General features: G+C 35.8%; 1 protein-coding gene across 1 annotated transcript; it reads left to right on the forward strand.

Annotated features, from left to right (window-relative positions):
- Window positions 1-1,248, forward strand: LOC108474977 (zinc finger BED domain-containing protein RICESLEEPER 2-like). Its single transcript, XM_017777002.1, has one exon. It carries the CDS (start codon window positions 1-3, stop codon window positions 1,246-1,248), a length of 1,248 nt encoding a protein of 415 aa, XP_017632491.1.
- Window positions 1,249-22,564: the final 21,316 nt, after the last annotated feature.

The following is a 22,564-nucleotide window of genomic DNA, read 5'->3' on the forward strand; positions in this document are numbered from 1 at the left end:
ATGGTGATTGAGAAATGCTTGTTGAATTGGGGAATTGATAAGTTGTTTACTGTTACTGTTGATAATGCAAGTTCAAATGATGTTGTTATTGGTTATTTGAGAAAAATATTTAACCCTCGATGGGGTTTAGTTCAAAATGGTAAATATCTTCATATGAGATGCATGGCACACATTGTGAATTTGATTGTTGTTGAAGGCTTAAAGGAAATGAATAAATTTGTTGAACGTGTTAGGGGGGCTGCTAGATATGTGAGACAATCTCCAGCTAGATTACAAAAGTTTAAGGAGTGTGTTGTGGTGGAAAAGATAGAGTGCAAGAAGATGTTGTGTCTTGATGTTTGTACAAGGTGGAACTCGACCTACTTAATGTTAGACACTGTTCAGAACTTTGAGAGAGCTTTTGAAAGATTTGAGGAGCAAGATACAAACTTTAGGGCTGAACTTGAAAGGCGAAAGGGTTGGCCTAGTGTGGATGATTGGACTATTGTTAGAGACTTGAGGGATTTCTTGGAACACTTTTATGAAGTCACTTTGCGTATATTTGGCACTTCATATGTCACATCCAATAATTTTTTTGATGAGCTTTCTGAAATTGATATTCTTTTACGAGATGCTCAGTTAAATAGTAATGTTGATTTCAATGTTATGGCCATCAAGATGAAAGAGAAGTATGATAAGTATTGGGGTGATATTGATAAGATGAATTTGCTTATGTTTGTTGGTTGTGTTTTAGATCCTAGACAAAAACTAAAGTATCTTGAATTTGCACTTAGTGAAATGTCTAGTTCTGAAAAAGCTTCTGAAATGATGCAAAAATTGAAGGAATCTTTGTATGAATTGTTTGATGAGTATAAGCCTTCACTTCATAGTATTTGCAGCCAATCGAGTGTGTCAACACACGTTTCTTTCAGTGAACCACAACAAAAAATGAAAAGGCGAATGCAAGCTTTGTATAAAAAGCGTGAGTTGGAAATTTGTGGTGAGGATAAAACATCTGAGTTGGATAAATATCTAGCTGAGGCTAATGAGGAATTTGTTGAAGATTTTGATATTTTATTGTGGTGGAAAGTGAATAGCCCTAGATTTCCCACTCTTTCAAAAATGGCCAGAGATGTGTTAGCTATACCGGTTTCTACGGTTGTTTCAGAGTCTGCATTTAGCACCGGAGGACGTGTGCTTGATCAATATAGGAGTTCTTTAACTCCTAAAATTGTACAAGCTCTTGTGTGTACTCAAGATTGGATTTGAAAATCATCATCACAAGAAGACATCAAAAAGATTGAAGAACAAATCCAAGAGTTTGACAAGATTGAAAATGGTATATTTATTATTTTATTTTAATAGTTTCAATTTTTTTACCATATCACTCTTACTTATTTATTTGATTCAATGTTTAGACTTTTCTTGGAATGCTTCAGAGCCTACCCTAAATTCATGAGCTTTCGTGAGTTGAAGGGTATGCTTACTATCTTATTTTTGTTAACTTATAATCTATTCGTTTGTTTATATTATTTGATTTTTTTTAAATGCATATATTTCTATTATATGCTAAATTGTTGTACATGTTTTTTTTGTTGTAGATTTAATGCAAAAGGAGATCTTTTGGAGAGAAGACATGGATACAAATGAAAAATATTAAAGACTTACATTTCAATTATGTGTTAATTTCAAGACTTATGTAATGTTTTTAATTATGTAGTGATTCAAAGACTTGTAATGTTTTAAATTATGTAGTGATTCATAGACTTATGTAATATTTTTAATTATGTAGTGATTCAAAGACTTATGTAATGTTTTTAATTATGTAGTGATTCAATTCGGGTATTTGGTTAATTCGGTTAATTTGGTTAATTCGGTTAATTCGGTTAACTCGTTTAATTCGGTTAATTTTTAACCACAAATAAAAAAAATATAATTTTCGGTTAATTCGGTTAACCGACCAAATTAACTGAAAAATTTCGGTTCGGTTAAATTTTTTTGAAAAAATTTCGGTTCGGTTAACGGTTAAAAATTTTAAAAGGTCGGTTAATTCAGTTAATGATATTTCGGGTCGGTTAACCAGTCGGTTAACATAATGAACACCCCTAACTGACGCATCTGCTCAACCATCATCTTGACAGAGTATCCAAAAGAAACAATCATATCCTGCTTGGCCAGCTTGCCCCACTGTAATTCCAACGTCCCTTCCACTACTCCTTTTGAGACAAAAACATTGCAACTTAGAGTTGAATTTTCCTCTATTCAATTTCCTACCTCACTCCTCAAGTGTTATAGCCAAATGTGCATGACATTTGCATGAATACAAAATATTTCTCCTTTCTTGAAAATATTTTTCCCCTTAGATTAATCACCTTTTGAAATTGTATCACTAACGCTATATTATTTGGACAGAAATCCAAAGAGGTGATTTATTCAAGTATATCCTTGAACTTTGGTGCATTCTAAACAGTTATTCCACTTCAGACTTGTAATATCCTGATTTTGGGCCTAGTCGGAATAGTGGTTTCGTGACCACAAAATCCGAGATATAAATAATTATTTTATGATTATTTTAAGGTCTATGATATGATTGCATGATTGTGTGAAAATTTCGTGAAGAAATTTTATGCATAAAGTGCTTAATTTGAAATTTGGGACTAAATTGAATAAATTGCAAAACTTGTGTTCTAGAAGTATTTTGCATAAAATTGAATTAGATTATTAAATAGAGGTCCTTAAAGAGTAATTTTACCAATTTCTAAGTCTATGGACAAAAATTAGGACATGGAAGGAATTTTGGAAAGTTTAGTAGTAAGGGCATTTTGGTCATTTAGGGTAAAATGAATTAAAATACACAATTAAAAGCCAATTTTGCTCATCTTCAACCCCATGGCCGAATATAGCAAGGAGAAACCATGGCTAGGGTTTTCAAGCTTCCAAGCTCGATTGTAAGTCCGTTCTAGACTCGCTTTTAATGATTTTACGTTTTGGAGTCCCGGTAGCTCGATTTAGCTTATGCTAGCAATAATTTAACCTAGGGTTTATATTTGGAAAAATACCCATAGGTGAAATTTGTGTATTTTGGTGTTTTATGATAGAATATGAGGTTTTAAATTATGTTAGACAACTTGTGCTACTCGGTTTTAAGTGAAAACGAGCAAAGGGCTTAATCGGTAAAAATACCTAATAGTCATAAGTACATGTTAGAGTGAGAATTTGATGTTGCCATAGAAGGAAAAATGATCAGCATGTCATAAAACATAAGAAAATAGGCTGAATTTTAATTTACGAGCTTTGGGGCAAAAGTGTAAATATGCAAAAGTTTAGGGGCAAAATTGTAATTTTTCCAAAATATGATTTTGGGTCAATTTGAATAATGTGAGTCCTAATTAGACTGTATTTTAAATGATAGAGCAAGGAAAACTGAAATTCGGGCTAAAATGGGGAAAATACCAAGTTGTGGACGAAATGGTAAAATAGCCATTTTCGCATACGAGGTAAGTTCATATGTAAATGTTGGTAACATAGTTATTATTTTAAATGTTTTAATGTTTTTAAATGATATGATAATTATTATGAAATATTATACTTGTGATAATTGTTTGATAATATGTAATTATGTGAATTACTTGATGAGTATGAACTATCACCAAGTATCGATTTCGATATTCCGTGGAAGACGGCAAAGATGTGAGTTCGAGGAAAAGCCCGTTTGAACCTTAGGAATAGATTAGGATACAAGTGACATGTCACTAGGATGGTTGAGCATCCGAACTCGTTGAGTTGAGTCCGAGTTCACTTATGGATGCGAGCGTCGAACTCGTTGAGTTGAGTCCGAGTTCGTGAGATGTAACTAGGCATCCGAACTCGTCGAGTTGAGTCCGAGTTCACTTATGGATGCGAACGCCTGAGCTCGTTGAGTTGAGTCCGAGTTCACTTATGGGCGGGTTACATGGTAGCTTGGCTACATATGTGGCACTTATGTGCAAGTTATCCATGTATCCGAATTATATTCGATGTGTTCAACGGGTAAAGTTCTACTCAAATGGAGGAATACTCAAGATGAAAGGGACGTATTGGTAAGTGTTGTGAAATGGATACTTTGAACAGGTATGTACTTAACCCTCGGGTTGAAAACTCGATATAACAACAATATGGTAAGATGATAAATGAAAAGGTGATATGAATGTCTTGGTGATGATTATGCAAATGATGTTTTATGTTTGCTTATATGGTTATGTTACTTGCTATTTGCATGTGAGCTTACTAAGCATTTATGCTTACTCCTCCTTTTCATTCCTCGTAGTGTTGACAAGCCAGCTCGGAAATCGGAAGCGGTCGGAGGCACGCTCACACTATCCGTATACCATCTTGGCATAATGGCTTGTATATTTTGAGTATGGCATGTATAGCATTATAATCATTTTATATGTATGGTCTTATGATATGGTTATTGAGTGGTATGGAAATAGAAATGCTTGGTAATGATTAGCCATTGGAATGGCTAATCATGATCATATTTGGTATTATGTATGTCAAATTGCTAGCTAATCCATGGAAACCATGAAATAGGTAAAATTTACCATAAAATAGATTCAGACAGCAGCAGTGACGTGAGTTTAAAAAAATCACTAAAAATAGTAGAAATGGAATTAAATAATGAATAAGTTATGGAATCGAAGCTTGATGTGTCTATTTTCATATGGAATAAGTGAAACAGGTATATGAGCTATATTTTATGAGATGTTTAAATTTTTGTGAAACAGGGCCAGAGAGATTTCTGGGTCCCCTGTTCTGAATTTGGAAATTCACCATAAATTTTACAAAGATAATTAGAAGTCATGCTTTATATGTACAGATTCCTTATTGAGTCTAGTTTTATTATAGATAAACGGCATAGTCATTGAAGCTCTGTACAGGGAGATATCTGATTTGTAATACACTGAGGTCAGAGTAGTTGAACCCTGAAACAGGGGAGACTTTAACTAATAAACTGTACTAATTGGCCCAACCAAAAATTCTAGAAAAAAATTAGTAGATATATATATGAGTCTAGTTTCAGGAAAAATTTACGGAATTGGATTTCGAGTTTCGTAACTCAAGATATGATTTTTAAAGCGACTGTGATGCAGTTAGCCAGCTTGTCTGGAAATTTTAAAATGAATTGTATGAAATGTTTAATTAATGAATTAAGTCCGTTAACACCTCGTGTTCGACTCGGAAATGGTCTCGGCACGGGTGTTACATTTAGTGGTATCAGAGCAGGTTTAGTCGGTTCTCGGACTAACCTAGCATGTGTAAAAGTTTAGCTATACATGCCACTGATCTGTGATAGTGTGATGTCTTCCGACGCGTATAAGTGCCGTCTTATTTAGACAGGGTACTCTCCAACCGAGCTGCGCCAACCATGTTCAATGTTAAGTAAAGGTATTTGAGTAAAATTATGATTATGATAAGTCTCGGTTCAAAAAAGTATGAATAAAAGTTTATGATACATATGTGATAATATGTGAGATGAAAGTTCATGTTGTGATAAATATCTATATTTGCTTAATGCTCATACGATGTAGTGTATGTGGCTTACTTGATAAGATGAACGGAATAAATAGAAAGTAGTAGAGGTATGAATAAAGGTCATAATATTATGATACGAATGAAAATGTCCTTGTCTTGATTGGATGTCGAATGTTGATGAATGTTAATGGTATATAATTTTTATGAGGTAAAGGATTATAATGAAATGAACTTATCTATGTTAAATTGTTGGACTGAATTATATGATTGTAATGATATGTACATGATGATGCACGAAATGAAAGTTGTGATTGTGATGCAAATATCTATGTTTGTTTGGCCTTATATAATGTCATGAGCATGAATTAATTTAATTAAATGAATGGATAAGTAAAGCTATCTAGAAAACATAGAATGTATGCATAAGTATATTGTCTAAATGGGACAATAGGAAAATTGGTGTAAGCCAACATGAATGAATGACATGATTTTGATGATGTTACTATGATGATGGAAGTTGTGTCATATGTGTATGTATAAGAAAGTCGAGTCGAGGTCCTACAACCCTCCCCTTACCAAAGTGGTACTTATAATGGAATTTCATGAGATTTGTATTGAATAAGTTTCTTGTTGAAAACCCAAAGAGTTCAAAGTGATAGAATAATTATAAGTATGATCCGAGATTGAAAATGAGCTGATAAGTAAAGTCGAGCCGGAAAGTATCGATTGATATAAAGATTATTGGAATTATGCACTCGTCCCCAGTTAGAGAAGGAATTCTCTTTGGTAAATCGAATTACTCAAGTGCAAGGTCGAGAAAAGTGTAAATCGAAATTTATTCGAATCGACATTCTTTAGTGAATGATTTAATATGAAATTTGTGATGGCAGAACTAGTTGGGGAAATGATATTTCAAATGTGAATTATCCGAGTGTGATGCATTATGACCGGATGATTTAGCGATCTCTTTTGAGATGTTCTATGTGTTCACCCGTTCGTAAATATTTCTATGGCTATTGATCTTGAAGAAATTCTTGTTATATGGGAATGTCTTCTAATTTGGTGTTGGATGAAAGCATTGGTAGTCTGACTGGTTTATAATTTATATTGCTCTATTTTATCGGTATTCTATTTCATTTAAATCGATAAGAATTGATGAGAGAATTCATATGATATTATGATTCTGCTTTCTTCTTCTTGATGCTTCATCGATATATATGTATGGGAAGATATATTGATCTTGTTATATTTGATTTCAGTGGGATTAAATAATGTTTTCTTTTGGACTTTCTTTCTTTGAAGAATTATCGTGGTATTCGTATTTTCTCTATGAATTTGGTTTTCGATTCTCGGCATAGTATCGTATCTTAGGTTTCTTTATCCCGGATCTCTTTATTCGGATTTCTTTATTCGGTTTCTCTATCTTGGATTTCTTTATTCGGTTTTCTTGTTATCTTTGTTCCATAATTTGTCAATTATGACTCATGTTCAAGTAACGTTCTTCATTCGTGATAATCATGTCAAATATGACTATACTTCTAATTTGATCTTGGTAATGTGGTGATTTTAGTATTGGGATTTTTCTAATTTCTATGTAAGGATTTGACATCGGTAAAGGCATAGGTGATAAAAGCGCGAGTTTTAGTCGGTATGGTAAATTATTTATTTGAAAGATTTCATGTGACAATTATGTCGGATTATTTTTCCCAAGTTTGATAATAGAATTTCATTTTGTACAGATCAAAGAGTAAATAGTTTGAACGAGAAGTCTATATTTATTAGAAAGAGTTGAATATTAGTTTAAGTCACTACGAATGATAAGGTTTCCATCTTGTGAAAGCTGAAAAGTTTATTACATGTTGATGAGTTCGGATAGATGAGAATATTGGTAACCAAAGCGTCTAAACTAGACTAGTCTACATTGAGCAAAGACTTCGACTTTCGGTAATGTATTGTTGTATGAATTGTGATGTGTTTCAAGACGGTGAGGTAATGTGATAGTTTAGAGCATCCGATGTTACATAAAATCGGAGTTGTTAAAGGGTTAAAGCCGAGCATTGGGATCTATCAAAATTATCCTTGTCAATGTTGATATTGGGATGGAAATGAGAAGGATTATTCTTGAGGCCATATCGAATTATTTCTATGGCGGAAAGAGGAAAATGTGATGTATCCTATTGTTAAATGTTTGGCGAGATCTATAAATCACATCAGTATTGAATAAATTCCTACTCATCGATTCATGGAATTTCAGGTCTCTTTGATTGTTGGATTTCTTGGAATTCCGGTCTCCATTAAATCAAGTTGAGATCCGGGTTTTATGTCATGATATCATGGGAAATTAAGAAGGGTTGAAAATTTAAGAACAGTTGAGAGTTGAGACTGTAGCTTTTAGATCATATAAGAAATTGAAGAGATGTATTGGAGGTACAGTCTAAGTGCAAGTTCTTGACACCAAATATGAGATTAAAAGTGAAGACCACTTTTCGGTAAGATTTTCAGGGACGAAAATCCCTGAAGGGGGGGAGAGTTGTAATATCCTGATTTTGGGCCTAGTCGGAATAGTGGTTTCGTGACCACAAAATCCGAGATATAAATAATTATTTTATGATTATTTTAAGGTCTATGATATGATTGCATGATTGTGTGAAAATTTCGTGAAGAAATTTTATGCATAAAGTGCTTAATTTGAAATTTGGGACTAAATTGAATAAATTGCAAAACTTGTGTTCTAGAAGTATTTTGCATAAAATTGAATTAGATTATTAAATAGAGGTCCTTAAAGAGTAATTTTACCAATTTCTAAGTCTATGGACAAAAATTAGGACATGGAAGGAATTTTGGAAAGTTTAGTAGTAAGGGCATTTTGGTCATTTAGGGTAAAATGAATTAAAATACACAATTAAAAGCCAATTTTGCTCATCTTCAACCCCATGGCCGAATATAGCAAGGAGAAACCATGGCTAGGGTTTTCAAGCTTCCAAGCTCGATTGTAAGTCCGTTCTAGACTCGCTTTTAATGATTTTTACGTTTTGGAGTCCGGTAGCTCGATTTAGCTTATGCTAGCAATAATTTAACCTAGGGTTTATATTTGGAAAAATACCCATAGGTGAAATTTGTGTATTTTGGTGTTTTATGATAGAATATGAGGTTTTAAATTATGTTAGACAACTTGTGCTACTCGGTTTTAAGTGAAAACGAGCAAAGGGCTTAATCGGTAAAAATACCTAATAGTCATAAGTACATGTTAGAGTGAGAATTTGATGTTGCCATAGAAGGAAAAATGATCAGCATGTCATAAAACATAAGAAAATAGGCTGAATTTTAATTTACGAGCTTTGGGGCAAAAGTGTAAATATGCAAAAGTTTAGGGGCAAAATTGTAATTTTTCCAAAATATGATTTTGGGTCAATTTGAATAATGTGAGTCCTAATTAGACTGTATTTTAAATGATAGAGCAAGGAAAACTGAAATTCGGGCTAAAATGAGGAAAATACCAAGTTGTGGACGAAATGGTAAAAATAGCCATTTTCGCATACGAGGTAAGTTCATATGTAAATGTTGGTAACATAGTTATTATTTTAAATGTTTTAATGTTTTTTAAATGATATGATAATTATTATGAAATATTATACTTGTGATAATTGTTTGAATATGTAATTATGTGAATTACTTGATGAGTATGAACTATCACCGAAGTATCGATTTCGATATTCCGTGGAAGACGGCAAAGATGTGAGTTCGAGGAAAAAGCCCGTTTGAACCTTAGGAATAGATTAGGATACAAGTGACATGTCACTAGGATGGTTGAGCATCCGAACTCGTTGAGTTGAGTCCGAGTTCACTTATGGATGCGAGCGTCTGAACTCGTTGAGTTGAGTCCGAGTTCGTGAGATGTAACTAGGCATCCGAACTCGTCGAGTTGAGTCCGAGTTCACTTATGGATGCGAACGCCCGAGCTCGTTGAGTTGAGTCCGAGTTCACTTATGGGCGGGTTACATGGTAGCTTGGCTACATATGTGGCACTTATGTGCAAGTTATCCATGTATCCGAATTATATTCGATGTGTTCAACGGTAAAGTTCTACTCAAATGGAGGAATACTCAAGATGAAAGGGACGTATTGGTAAGTGTTGTGAAATGGATACTTTGAACAGGTATGTACTTAACCTCGGGTTGAAAACTCGATATAACAACAATATGGTAAGATGATAAATGAAAAGGTGATATGAATGTCTTGGTGATGATTATGCAAATGATGTTTTATGTTTGCTTATATGGTTATGTTACTTGCTATTTGCATGTGAGCTTACTAAGCATTTATGCTTACTCCTCCTTTTCATTCCTCGTAGTGTTGACAAGCCAGCTCGGAAATCGGAAGCGGTCGGAGGCACGCCACACTATCCGTATACCATCTTGGCATAATGGCTTGTATATTTTGAGTATGGCATGTATAGCATTATAATCATTTTATATGTATGGTCTTATGATATGGTTATTGAGTGGTATGGAAATAGAAATGCTTGGTAATGATTAGCCATTGGAATGGCTAATCATGATCATATTTGGTATTATGTATGTCAAATTGCTAGCTAATCCATGAAATAGGTAAAATTTACCATAAAATAGATTCAGACAGCAGCAGTGACGTGAGTTTAAAAAAATCACTAAAAATAGTAGAAATGGAATTAAATAATGAATAAGTTATGGAATCGAAGCTTGATGAGTCTATTTTCATATGGAATAAGCGAAACAGGTATATGAGCTATATTTTATGAGATGTTTAAATTTTTGTGAAACAGGGCCAGAGAGATTTCTGGATCCCCTGTTCTGAATTTGGAAATTCACCATAAATTTTACAAAGATAATTAGAAGTCATGCTTTATATGTACAGATTCCTTATTGAGTCTAGTTTTATTAGAGATAAACGGTATAGTCATTGAAGCTCTGTACAGGGAGATATCTGATTCGTAATACACTGAGGTCAGAGTAGTTGAACCCTGAAACAGGGGAGACTTTAACTAATAAACTGTACTAATTGGCCCAACCAAAAATTCTAGAAAAAAATTAGTAGATATATATATGAGTCTAGTTTCAGGAAAAATTTACAGAATTGGATTTCAAGTTTTGTAACTCGAGATATGATTTTTAAAGCGACTGTGATGCAGTTAGCCAGCTTGTCTGGAAATTTTAAAATGAATTGTATGAGCTGTTTAATTAATGAATTAAGTCCGTTAACACCTCGTGTTCGACTCCGGCAACGGTCTCAGGTACGGGGTGTTACAAGACTCTTGCATTATCTAGAACCCCTAGAGTAATATGCAAAACTTCTATTGTGAAAACATTACTAGTTCATTCATCATTATGTCAATGCAACATACTTGCAATCAAGTTGTAATAATGGATAAGAATGTAATTGAACTTGTGTTCCAAGTAAATAAATCATCAAAAGAACAACAATGGTCATCAATTTTGGTCTGTATATCTCACAAAAAGAAAGAATAATTCAAAGATAGCCAATTTGTTGGAAATTAAATGAAGACCAGGTACCCTTGATATCGCAAACGGAGCTTCTTTGCACAAACTTCTTGAAAACCAATTCAAACTTGACATGTGTTTAAGAGATCAGAAGTACTTTGTCAACGCCCCAAGATGTAACATACCCCCTTCATTGTTAATTCAAGTATAGCAAGATCACCGCCTTCCCATTTCCATATTTGAGTCGCCCTTTTCAGATTTTCAACTCAAATCCCCTTTGGTCACAAGGCGCCCTTTGCGGGTTTTCATCTTGGCCTCTCATTTTTCTCTTTTTCTTTGTTTTTTTTTTTATTATTGAGTCTCAAAGCGCCCTTTGTAGGTTTTCACTTTGGCCCTTTCCATTTTTATTTGTTCTCAAAGCGCCCTTGGCGGGTTTTCGCTTTGGCCCCCTCCCCTTTTTTTTTTAAAGTCTCAAAGCGCCATTTGAGGGTTTTCACTTTGGTTTCCTTTCCTTTTTAAGTGTAGTACTTTTTGACTGAATTCGAGTTCACTGGATTAGACAAATTTCTTCCATCCATTTCAGCTAGGATTAATGCACCACCGGAGAAAGCTTTCTTCACCACATAAGGCCCCTCCCAATTCAGCATCCATTTTCCTCTGAAATCCTTTTGTATGGGGAGGATCTTTTTCAAAACCAAATCTCCCTCATAAAACTCTCTTGGGCGACCCTTTTTGTCATAAGCCCACATCATTCTTTTTTATACATCTGTCCATGTTGAATAGCCTTTAGCCTCTTTTCTTCGATCAAATTCAACTGATCATATCGAGACTGTATCCATTCTGCTTCATCTAACTTCAATTCTGACAAAACTCGAAGGGAAGGTATCTCCACCTCAATGGGTAGAACTGCTTCCATTCCATAGACCAATGAGAAATGTGTTGCCCCAGTAGAAGTTCTGACAGATGTTCGATAAGCATAGAGAGCAAATGGCAACTTCTCATGTCAATCTCTGTAAGTTTCGGTCATTTTCCCTACAATCTTCTTAATATTTTTATTAGCTGCTTCCACCGCCCCATTCATATTTGGGCGGTATGGCAATGAGTTATGATTCTGATCTTAAACTGACTACAAACCTCTACTATTGTGCTATTGTTCAAATTTAACGCATTATCAGATATGATCCTCTCAGGCATTCCATATCGACATATAATTTCCTTCTTTAAGAATCTGCTGACTGCCGATTTAGTTACATTGGAGTATGAAGCAGCCTTCACTCACTTGGTAAAATAATCAATGACTACAAAAATGAAACGATGCCCATTTGAAGCCTTCGGTGAAATTGGCCCTATGACATCCATGCCTCACATGGAAAATGGCCATGGGGAAGTCATGACATGCAAAGGCGAGGGAGGTACGTGAATCTTATCACCATATATTTGACATTTGTGACATTTCTTGGCATAATTGATGCAATCTCCTTCCATGGTTGACCAATAATATCCAAACCTCATAATTTGTCTGGCCATTGTGAACCCATTAGCATGTGCTCTACAAACACCTTCGTGCACCTCTTCCAAGATCTTATTGGACTCCACGGCATCCATACATCTCAAAAGTACTTGATCCTTCCTTATTTTGTATAGGATCTCCCCATCTAAAATATAATCACAAGCGAGCCTTCTCAACGTTCTTTTGTTATTCTCCGTGGCTTGATCTGGATATTCATGATTTCTCACATATCGCAATATATCCTGATACCAAGGATGATCATCTCTTTGTTCTTCCTTTATATTATAACAATAAGACGGGGCCTCACAAATACTCATCTGAATAGGCTTCACATCCTCTTGTCTACTTACTTTGATCAGCGAAGCCAAAGTAGCCAAAGCATCTGCCATCTAATTTTCATCGCGCGGGAGATAATTGAAAGTAATGTCATCAAACTCTTCAACTAACCCCAACACCAGCCTTCTGTAATTGATTAGTTTGGAATCTCTTGTCTCCCATTCATCTCGAAGTTGGTAAATTACCAGTGCAGAATCTTCATATACTTCTAATGCCTTGATCTTGCGCTCTATAGTTGCTCTGAGCCCCATGATACATGCTTTATATTCTGTCATATTATTCGTACAATCAAAATCTAATTTACATGTGAATGGATAATGATCTCCACCTGGGGATACTAGAACTGCCCCAACTCCATTACCCACAGCATTTGAGGCTCCATCAAAATTTAATTTCCAAAAGTGACCTTTTATAGTGTCCTCTTCAGGAGCTGCTACATACACTGTCTCCTCATTGGGAAAGTCAAAATTCAAGGGTTCATAATCTTCTAAAGCTCGACTGGCCAAAAAATCTACTATTGCGCTCCCTTTCACAGCTTTTTGTCTCACTAGATTATGTCAAATTCAGAAAGTAAAATGTGCCACCTAGCCATCCTACCATTTAAGGCATTTGACTCCATCATATACTTTAGAGGATCCAACTTTGAGATTAGCCAGGTTGTATGATACAACATATATTGCCTCAATCTTCGTGCTGTCCAAACCAAAGCGCAACACGATTTTTCAATTGGCGAATATCTCAACTCACACTCAGTGAATTTCTTACTAAGGTAATATATTACCCTTTCCTTTCTTCCTGATTCGTCATGTTGACCAAGCACACATCCCATTAAATTACCAAACACGGTTAAATACAATATCAACGGCCTGTCTGAACTTAGGGGTGATAGCACTGGAGGACTTGACAAATATTCTTTAACTTTATCAAAAGCCTTTTGACATTCCTCATCCCATTCTCCTGGGTTATACTTTTTAAGAAGACGGAATATAGGGTCACATTTCTCTGTTAATTGAGAAATAAACCGCGCAATATAATTTAGCCTTCCGAGGAAACCTCAAACTTCTTTTTGGGTGCGCGGTGGAGACATCTCCTGAATAACCCGGACTTTGTCTGAATCAATCTCAATTCCCCTCTCACTGGCCACAAAGTCCAATAGCTTTCCGGATCTAGCCCCAAAAGTACACTTTGTTGGATTAAGCTTTAACTGAAATTTTCTCAATCTCATGAACAACTTTTTCAACACTTCGATATGCTCCTTTTCAGTTCGAGATTTGGCTATCATATCATCAACATACACTTCAATATCCTTGTGCATCATATCATGGAATAAAGTCACCATAGCTCTTTGATACGTTGCTCCAGCATTCTTTAATCCGAATGGCATCACCTTGTAATAGAACGTGCCCCACAAGGTTATGAAAGTAGTCTTCCCTATGTCTTCAGGATGCATCTTTATCTGATTGTACCCCGAGAAGCCATCCATAAAGGAAAACAACGAGTAGCCAGCCGTATTGTCTACTAGTGTATCAATATGAGGCAAACGGAAGTTTTCTTTTAGGCTAGCCTTATTTAGATCTCTGTAATCCACACATATTCGCACCTTGCCATCTTTCTTGGGAACAGGCACAACATTGGCTACCCATTCTGAGTATTTGATCACCTGAAAGAATCCCGCATCAAACTACTTTTTGACTTCCTCCTTGATCTTTAAGACAATATCTGGCCTCATTCGTCGAAGTTTCTGCTGTACTGGCTTACAATCTGATCTTATGAGAAGGCAATGCACTCAATATCAAGGCTTAAACCGGGCATATCCTGGCATGACTATGCAAAAACATCTTTGAATTCCTAAAGCAACCCAACAAGGTTTCGATTTGTTTCTTCAGCTATGCATGTTCCAATTTTTACAACTTTCCCCTCTTCCAAAGTCACCATGTCTACGGTTTCTTTATGAGGCAAAATTTGCTTTTCCTCTTGTTCTACCATCCTTAACAAGTCCGGAGATAAATCACAATCTCTGTCATCTTCAAAATCCTGAGATCCCTCTAAACACATGTCTTGCTCGAATAGTAGTTCTGAGTCAGTAATAGTGTCACTCATGATATTGATATCCCGTGACCTATTATAAGTTAAAAAAATATATACAAAGAATGAATGAATTTGATAATTATTGTTTTGTATGGTATGTTTACGAATTAAAGGATGACTGTAGAAAGAATTAGGATAATTATTTAAATAGAAAGAATAACATAATTGCTTGTAAAAAGAATAATATTTGCCCAAAATGATAGGAAAAAATGTACTTCATTGAAATAATGATGTTTGAACATGAGCCTATTTCACAAAGAAATTTTTATTGTCTCTAGGCTTAAAACAACAAGTTTGTTTTGTACATTACTTTGAGTGAGCTCTAAAAACTACAGGAAGGTCTTCTGCAGTCCAATTGTCTAAAATATTCCCAGGCTCATATGGACGAATATTTGACGAAATCCCCTTTTTAATTGTCTCTGCAAATATGGCATTGATGTACACATTTTTCAATCCTCCTTCTACGCTTTCTTTCTTTGACATCCCTCGTTCAGGATAAATAATCCCTTCTGAGATAAAAGATCTGGAGATGTGAGGAATTAACATGGGCTCCCAATTAATTTCTCCACCGCCTACTCGTGCTCTTCTTCTTTCTTGTCTTCTTTCTAGTTCCTTTTTCCTTTGTCTTGCATCTGGCTTGAACCCTAAACCAAAGCGATCCTATTTATCTTTCAGCATTGGAACTGCAATCCTTCATTGGAGACATCTTCCAAGTCCCTTTCCTGGTAAAGCTCCATGTCCTACCATCAACTGTAAACCCATCATCGTAGTTCTGGACATTTTTTGCTCCAGAACTCTGTTTCCTTCAGTGATGAATGTTGCATTCACAAACTCCAGAGGCCGAAAAGAAAACTCAATGGCCTCCTCATCTGTCTCTACATACGGTGTATCACTGCTTACGGTCGTGATAATATCTTCTTCAGCATTTATCGTTACCAACCACCCTTCTGATACCAGCTTTAGCTTTTGATGTAATGATGAAGGCACTGCCCCTGCCGAATGTATCCAAGGTCTTCCCAACAAGCAGTTGTAAGAGGGCTTAATATCCATTACTAGAAAATCTACCTCATACGTGGTTGGGCCAATTAACAAGGGTACTTCTATTCTCCCCATGACTCTCCTCTCCATGCCATCAAATGCTAGTACTATGTTCTGACATCATTTCATGTGAGAACTATCCACAGGTAACGTGTTTAATGTAGACAAATGCAACACATTCAATGCTGAACCATTATCTACCAATACCCCTAGCAACGTGTATCCTTTACATCTGATAGTTATATACAAAGCTTTGGTAGATCCCATTCCTCCTGGTGGAATCTCATCATCATTGAAAAAGATGAAGTGTTCTGCACTTATGTTGTTAACCAACCAATCTAACTTATTAATGGAAATATCGTTAGTTACATATGTCTCGTTTAGCACCTTTATTAACGCACTCCGATGTACATCTGAACTCAGGAGTAAAGCCAATATAGATATGCGGGCTGGCTGTTTACGCAACTATTTGACCACACTGTACTCGCTATGTTTCAGAAATTTTAGGAATTCCTTAGCTTCTTCTTCTTTCATTGGTTCATTAACAGGCATATCAAGTTCAACTGCTTTTCCCATTTTCTATTCAATCGTAAAATCTTTTCATTTTACAGGCTCTGTTCGAGTACTTGTCAAATCATATCGCCTTCCACTGCGCGTGTAAGAACCTATATATTGGTCCTCCTTTAACGGGTAGACTGAACTCTCTTTTCCCAGAATTGTCACGTTACAATCGTAGTTTTAGGGGACCCTTTTATTATCCTTGTAAGAAAAAACCGCTGGCTTCTGAATTATGATCTTTAGCGTCACCTGAACTCCTGCTTCATTCTTAGGATGCGAAATAATGACCACAGGATAATTGACTTTTGGGACACTTGACACGGATTCTGATGCGCATATATACTCTTCCTCTGTAACCTCTTCATAAAACTCTATTTCTTTGCTGTCCATCAGGCTCTGAATAACAACTCTAAACCCTTCACAATCCTGAATTCTGTGTCCCTCTTTATGATGGAACTCACAATAATTCTCTATCCCATTATCATTTCCTTCGTGTTTGAAGTAACTAATCCCTTTCTTGCCATCTCTTTCCAAACTAGTCTCAAAGAAGTTTTTACATCTGAAACATCCCTCTTGGTCCTTTTTCCAATACCTCCATCTATTGCATTTACCCCGTTATCAGTATGACTAGGTAGTGGATTTTCAGTATTGGGCGCATTATCGAATTTCACAATGCCGATCTGGATAAATCTCTCAACCAGCTTCTTAAAAGTGTTGTAATTTTCTATCGAATAACCCACAATTCCTGCGTGATACTCGCATTGAGCATTAGCATCATACCATTTAGGGAACGAAGGTTGTAATGGATTTAAGTAAAAAGGTGGCACCACATGTGCATCAAAAAAACTTTGATATAACTCTTTATATGTCATGGGAATTGGTGTAAATTGAATCTTCTCATTATTCTGCCTGGTTCCCGACTCTTACCTTGATGAACCTTGCCCGGCAGTTACAATTTTTGGTTGACTTACAGTAACAGACTTTGAATATCGCACGTTCGCATTGTTCACCTCATTCTCTTTTTTCCGTGGCGCAGACCTCTTAGCACTTTCTCCTACATCTATCCTTCCATTTCTTATGGCATTCTCAATCATTTCTCCTGTCATGACCACATCCGCAAATCTCCTCGTGGCACTTCCTGGCATATGAGTTATAAATGGAGCCTTTAAGGTGTTAATAAAGAGCATCGTAGTTTCTTTCTCCAAGAGCGGTGGCTGAACTTGAATGGCCATTTCCCTCCACCTCTGTGCATACTGCTTAAAACTTTCATTTGGTTTCTTCTCCATATTCTGTAGAGTAATTCTATCGGGAGTTATATCTGTCACATGGCTGTATTGTTTCATGAACGCCTGTGCTAAATCTCTCCATGATCTAATTCTGTTTCGATTCAACTATTGTACCATTTAGCAGCTACTCCTACCAAACTATCTTGGAAGTAATGAATCAAAAATTGATCATTATGAACATACCCCGTCATTCTTCTGCAAAACATAGTGATATGAGCTTTAGGACAGCTCGTTCCATTATATTCCTCAAATTCTGACATCCTGAACTTGTATGGAAGTATTAAGTCCGGGACTAAACTTAGATTTTTTACATCAATTCCCGGGTGTCTATCAACACCTTCCATTGCTCTGACCTTTTCCTCCAGCTATTTACACCGTTCTTCTAACTGCTTTTGTGACTCAGCCTTTGCTCTTTCCCTTTCCACAACTTTATCCAAATCAAGGACCATTGGATTATTTGAGTTGTTACCAGGATTATAACCGAACCAGCTTGAAAATTCATTGGTACTGAAACCCTGGCCTAAAACTACTGAGGCCTGATCGTAACAGATGGTTTCTGCAAATTAATCTCAGGCGGTATCTGTACATGTGTAGGAGTGAAGCCGGGAGGATATTGAGGGTCTTCATTATTTTCTTCAACATTGTCCATAGGACTTTTTCCCTTATCCACTCTCCCTATTAGCAATTGGGACAACTGACTCATCATCTCTCTTTGAGACTCTAACATCTGTTCTTTCATCTCCTGCTGAATCTTAGCCAGCTACTCTTACATCTGTGCCTATATTTTCTCTTGCATATCCTTTTGCATTTGTTCTAACTTTTCCAGTCTTTTGTCTATTGACTTAGTCTTTTTCCTCGTACCGTAGGGATGCGTATTTGGTGTGTTTTTGTTGGTTTCCAGATTACTGAAATAATTTTTAATTAATTAGAATCTTGTTATGATCTTTAATGCATATGATATAATGTAATGCAAATACATGAATGCAAAGGAGGCATCAATTTTGATTCAATTCCTTTTAGAAAACTTTACTAGAAAATAAAATTCTTTACATAAAACTGAGTTACAAATATGACTTCGCCCTAACACTCAGGGCCTTAATTTTCCTAAGCAATGAAGCTAGTTCCTGGCCCCTATCTGACTCCAACTCGTACTTCACACTTAATACGTCTGCTTGTACCGTCAAAGATTACAAGTAATCCACTACTTCTCTAATTTGTATTACAACTTCTCCCATGATGTAATCCCTGCTTCTAACTTGGTCTTGAGAGTGATGAAGCTGACCCTTCCATTACTCCTCATTTGCTTCCAAGAACCCAATCCTTATTTCACAACTTTACAATGTTGTCTCTAACTCTTCTATTTTCCCTTTCATCTCCTCGATCTTACTTAAGCTTACTTTCAATTCTGTCACAGAATTGCGATTTCAGTATAAACACAGAGATCTCTCAAGTTCCGCTACTCTGGCTCTTAATTCATCTTTTTCATTCTTACTCTTCGACAGACTTCTTTCCAAGGCTTTATTTCGAGCTTGAGCCTCCTGGAACTTCTTTTCCCATTGGCCAGCCCTAATCCTTTCTTCTCGAACTTCTTGGCGCCATTGTTCCGAAGTCTTTCCTAGCCTAGCAGTCCTCATCGACAAGCGCAGCTTCTTATAATCTGTCTTCAAGCTTTCCAAATCTTCCTCAACTTCATTCTTCCTTTTCTGTAACTTTTTCGTTTCTGACTTTTGAATCTCCACATCTAGCTTCAGGTGCATCTTTTCTTCTTTCAACTGCTCGATCTTCTTCCCAAACTCAGAACTCTTCTTCTCAAAGTCTTGCTTTATAATTTCCAACTTTGACGGGGCAATTTCTAACTATTCCTCCATTGGTCGAGCACTTTCCAAACTTGGTTTAGGAATATTATCATTGACCCTTTTCCTAAACCATCCATTGTATTCAGCTGTTACCATGGACCAACAGTCAGGCTCTTCATCCAGTGGGTTTGCCTCCAAGCATCAGATAATTCCCAAACCTTCTTCTTATAGTAGTCTCCTTTATATGAGAATTCACACTGAGCCACCCCGTACGTTGTAGGTATGAACTGTCTCGATTTGTATTACCTTAATGTAAGAAAAGAAGTGTATCTAGTAGCTCCCCAAATTCCTAACAATGGCACTCAATTATAGTTCCCACGTCGATACAAGATTTCATCAGGAACCATCCAGAAAGCTCTCCACTCTACATTATCCTTCCTGAGATTTTGGAAAATTTTCATCCATTTCTCTTCTGAAATATCATCTCTCCTTTGCATAGCCATATCTTCTTTTAATGGGGAGTAACCTTCGGTGAAGACCCGGTAAGACACCTTATTTACTTTCCAAAAATGCCCGTGAAACCATACCATCAACAACTATGCACATCTAATAAATCGACCTTTACCTGTCTTTCGACACATGCTCAAAGATCTAAACGTCTCAACCAGTATTGCAGGTACAGGTGTGACTTCCTTCTCAAGACGATCAAACAAATCAGTGACTGCCTCATCAACATGCCTTAAAGCCTTAGGAAAAATCACCAGTCCATAGATGCTTAAGGCAAAAATATCAACCATTTTCTTTTCGTCCGGATGCGTCAAAACCAAATCTCTCAAGTTCTCCCAGGGAATACATTTATTATCCCGCTTTTGTTGAATTCGAGTAGTGACCCAAGGCTCGCTTATCCTTGAAATATTTACCAACTTCTTCATAAAAGTTTGACCATTAAAGACCTTAGCATAAGCTTTTTTGACTTGAGCTTTTGGACTCCTCAACAGGGTAGTGTATTCTTTCAAGGTAGGCACCAAGTCCACTTCTCCAAAAGTGAAACAATTATAAGCAGAATTCCAAAATTGAACCATACCTCGAAACAAATGCTTGTCCACCTTAACATCGAGCAAGTACGGTATATCTCCATAATTCTGGTAGAACAACTGTTTGGTTCCCTCATCCCAACGAGCCCATATATCCTTCAACTCTTGCAACTTATTCTGCGTCACATTGATGTGAGTGAAGTTCTACAACTCTGATGTATATCTTTCTGCCAAACTATCCCCTCTCTCTGATTGTAGCTTTTTTGACCATGCACGGACGGTCGCATTATCCTCAACTTTATTAAGAAATTCATTCTCCATGTTTAACTTTCAAAACTTAATAATCGAATACGAACCAGCACCTCCTTTAATATGAAATGTCATGCAAAACACAATCAAAACAAAACACAAGTTAGTATCAAATATAAGTGATAAAATACAAGTACAACAAAGATAATCATAACACACATATGGGCAATGACTAAGGCTTGACGTGGATCTACTTAAGGATAGCTTTTAAGGTTCACTGTATGTAGCTCGGTTCTAGAGTAAAGGTACCCAAACCAGCAGATTCCTCAACCCTCACCCATTATAGGCTCATACGGATCAAGTTCGGTTCAGAGGAATACATTTCCCTATGACCATGCGGAGATGAAAATGTCAGGAAATCATAGGTACGGATGTATCCCGGAAGCAATCCACTAGCCCATACGGAGGTGAAAACCTCACGAAGGCATAGCTTCTCACTCCCATTTAAAGGTATAACCACAACGGTCATGCAGTGCAATGCAATATTATTCTACAAGACCCACCATCATACCAATAAATGCAATAAAAATAATCATGACTTTCAAAACAAATTTTCAGTTCTTTGATAAAAGGACAATAAATAATCAATTTATGACCTGACTCTCTTTGATCAATCCCCAATGGAGTCGCCAAGCTATCGAAACCATTTTTATTTGAAAGAAAAGAACGAAAATCGACTTTTTTTAAAACGAAAATATGGAGTCGCCATCAATCTCTTTGTTTAGGTGTGATTAGGCCACCTACTAAAATATTTTGTTCCCTTAAAGATAATTTTGGATCACGTAAAATCAAAACTGGGTTCGGGAGTCGGTTACGCTTGAGGAAGGGTGAGCACCCTCATTACGCCTAAAAATTGGTACCAAATTGATTCGATGCTATCCTTATATCAAATGTTTTAAAAAGTTTTTTCAAAGCGTGATTCTTTGTTAAAAAGGTTTTATTAGTTCAAATTAGCGGTCAAAATTCTCTCGTTTCAAAGATATGTAGTATCATAACCAGCACGATTGGACATGATCCTCTATACCTTCAAAAATACGATTGATTTTTGGCCCACAAAAACTCGTACGTTAAAATTATAAAAGGATATCCAAACATTTAGTTCACCGAAAAATCATACTCAGCACGGTAGGGCACGATTTCTCGAATTCCCAAATATTGAATATTGCCTTATTTCAAAATTTTTTACTAATAAGGAAAATTGGAAACTAGCTCAAAACACGTTTATTTATTTTAAAATGGATAAAATACTTAATGCATCACAAAGACATATTTGTATAGAAAAAGATTAACCATTTTAAAACCAAATACAACTAAATACAATTATTCTAGGCAAATGTAACCAAATCCTTAATTATGGATGGAGACCAATTGATACAATGGATAAAATAATGACTAAGTGATGTATATCAACAATAAATATGGCACAATATAAAACAATTCACAAAAACATTTACAAAATAAAATGGAAATTCAAAGTGGTATAAGACATTTTCAAAGTAATGATGTATATATAAATAGATATAGGAATAATTATTTATAAAAAAATAGTATGAAATTAATAATACATATAAAATTAGATTATCTTATAAATTATATACATACCATTATACTTAAAAACATTTAAAAGAGATACTAAATA

This window comes from Gossypium arboreum, chromosome 3, assembly GCF_025698485.1.
Source record: "Gossypium arboreum isolate Shixiya-1 chromosome 3, ASM2569848v2, whole genome shotgun sequence".
NCBI classification, from domain to species: Eukaryota; Viridiplantae; Streptophyta; class Magnoliopsida; order Malvales; family Malvaceae; genus Gossypium; species Gossypium arboreum.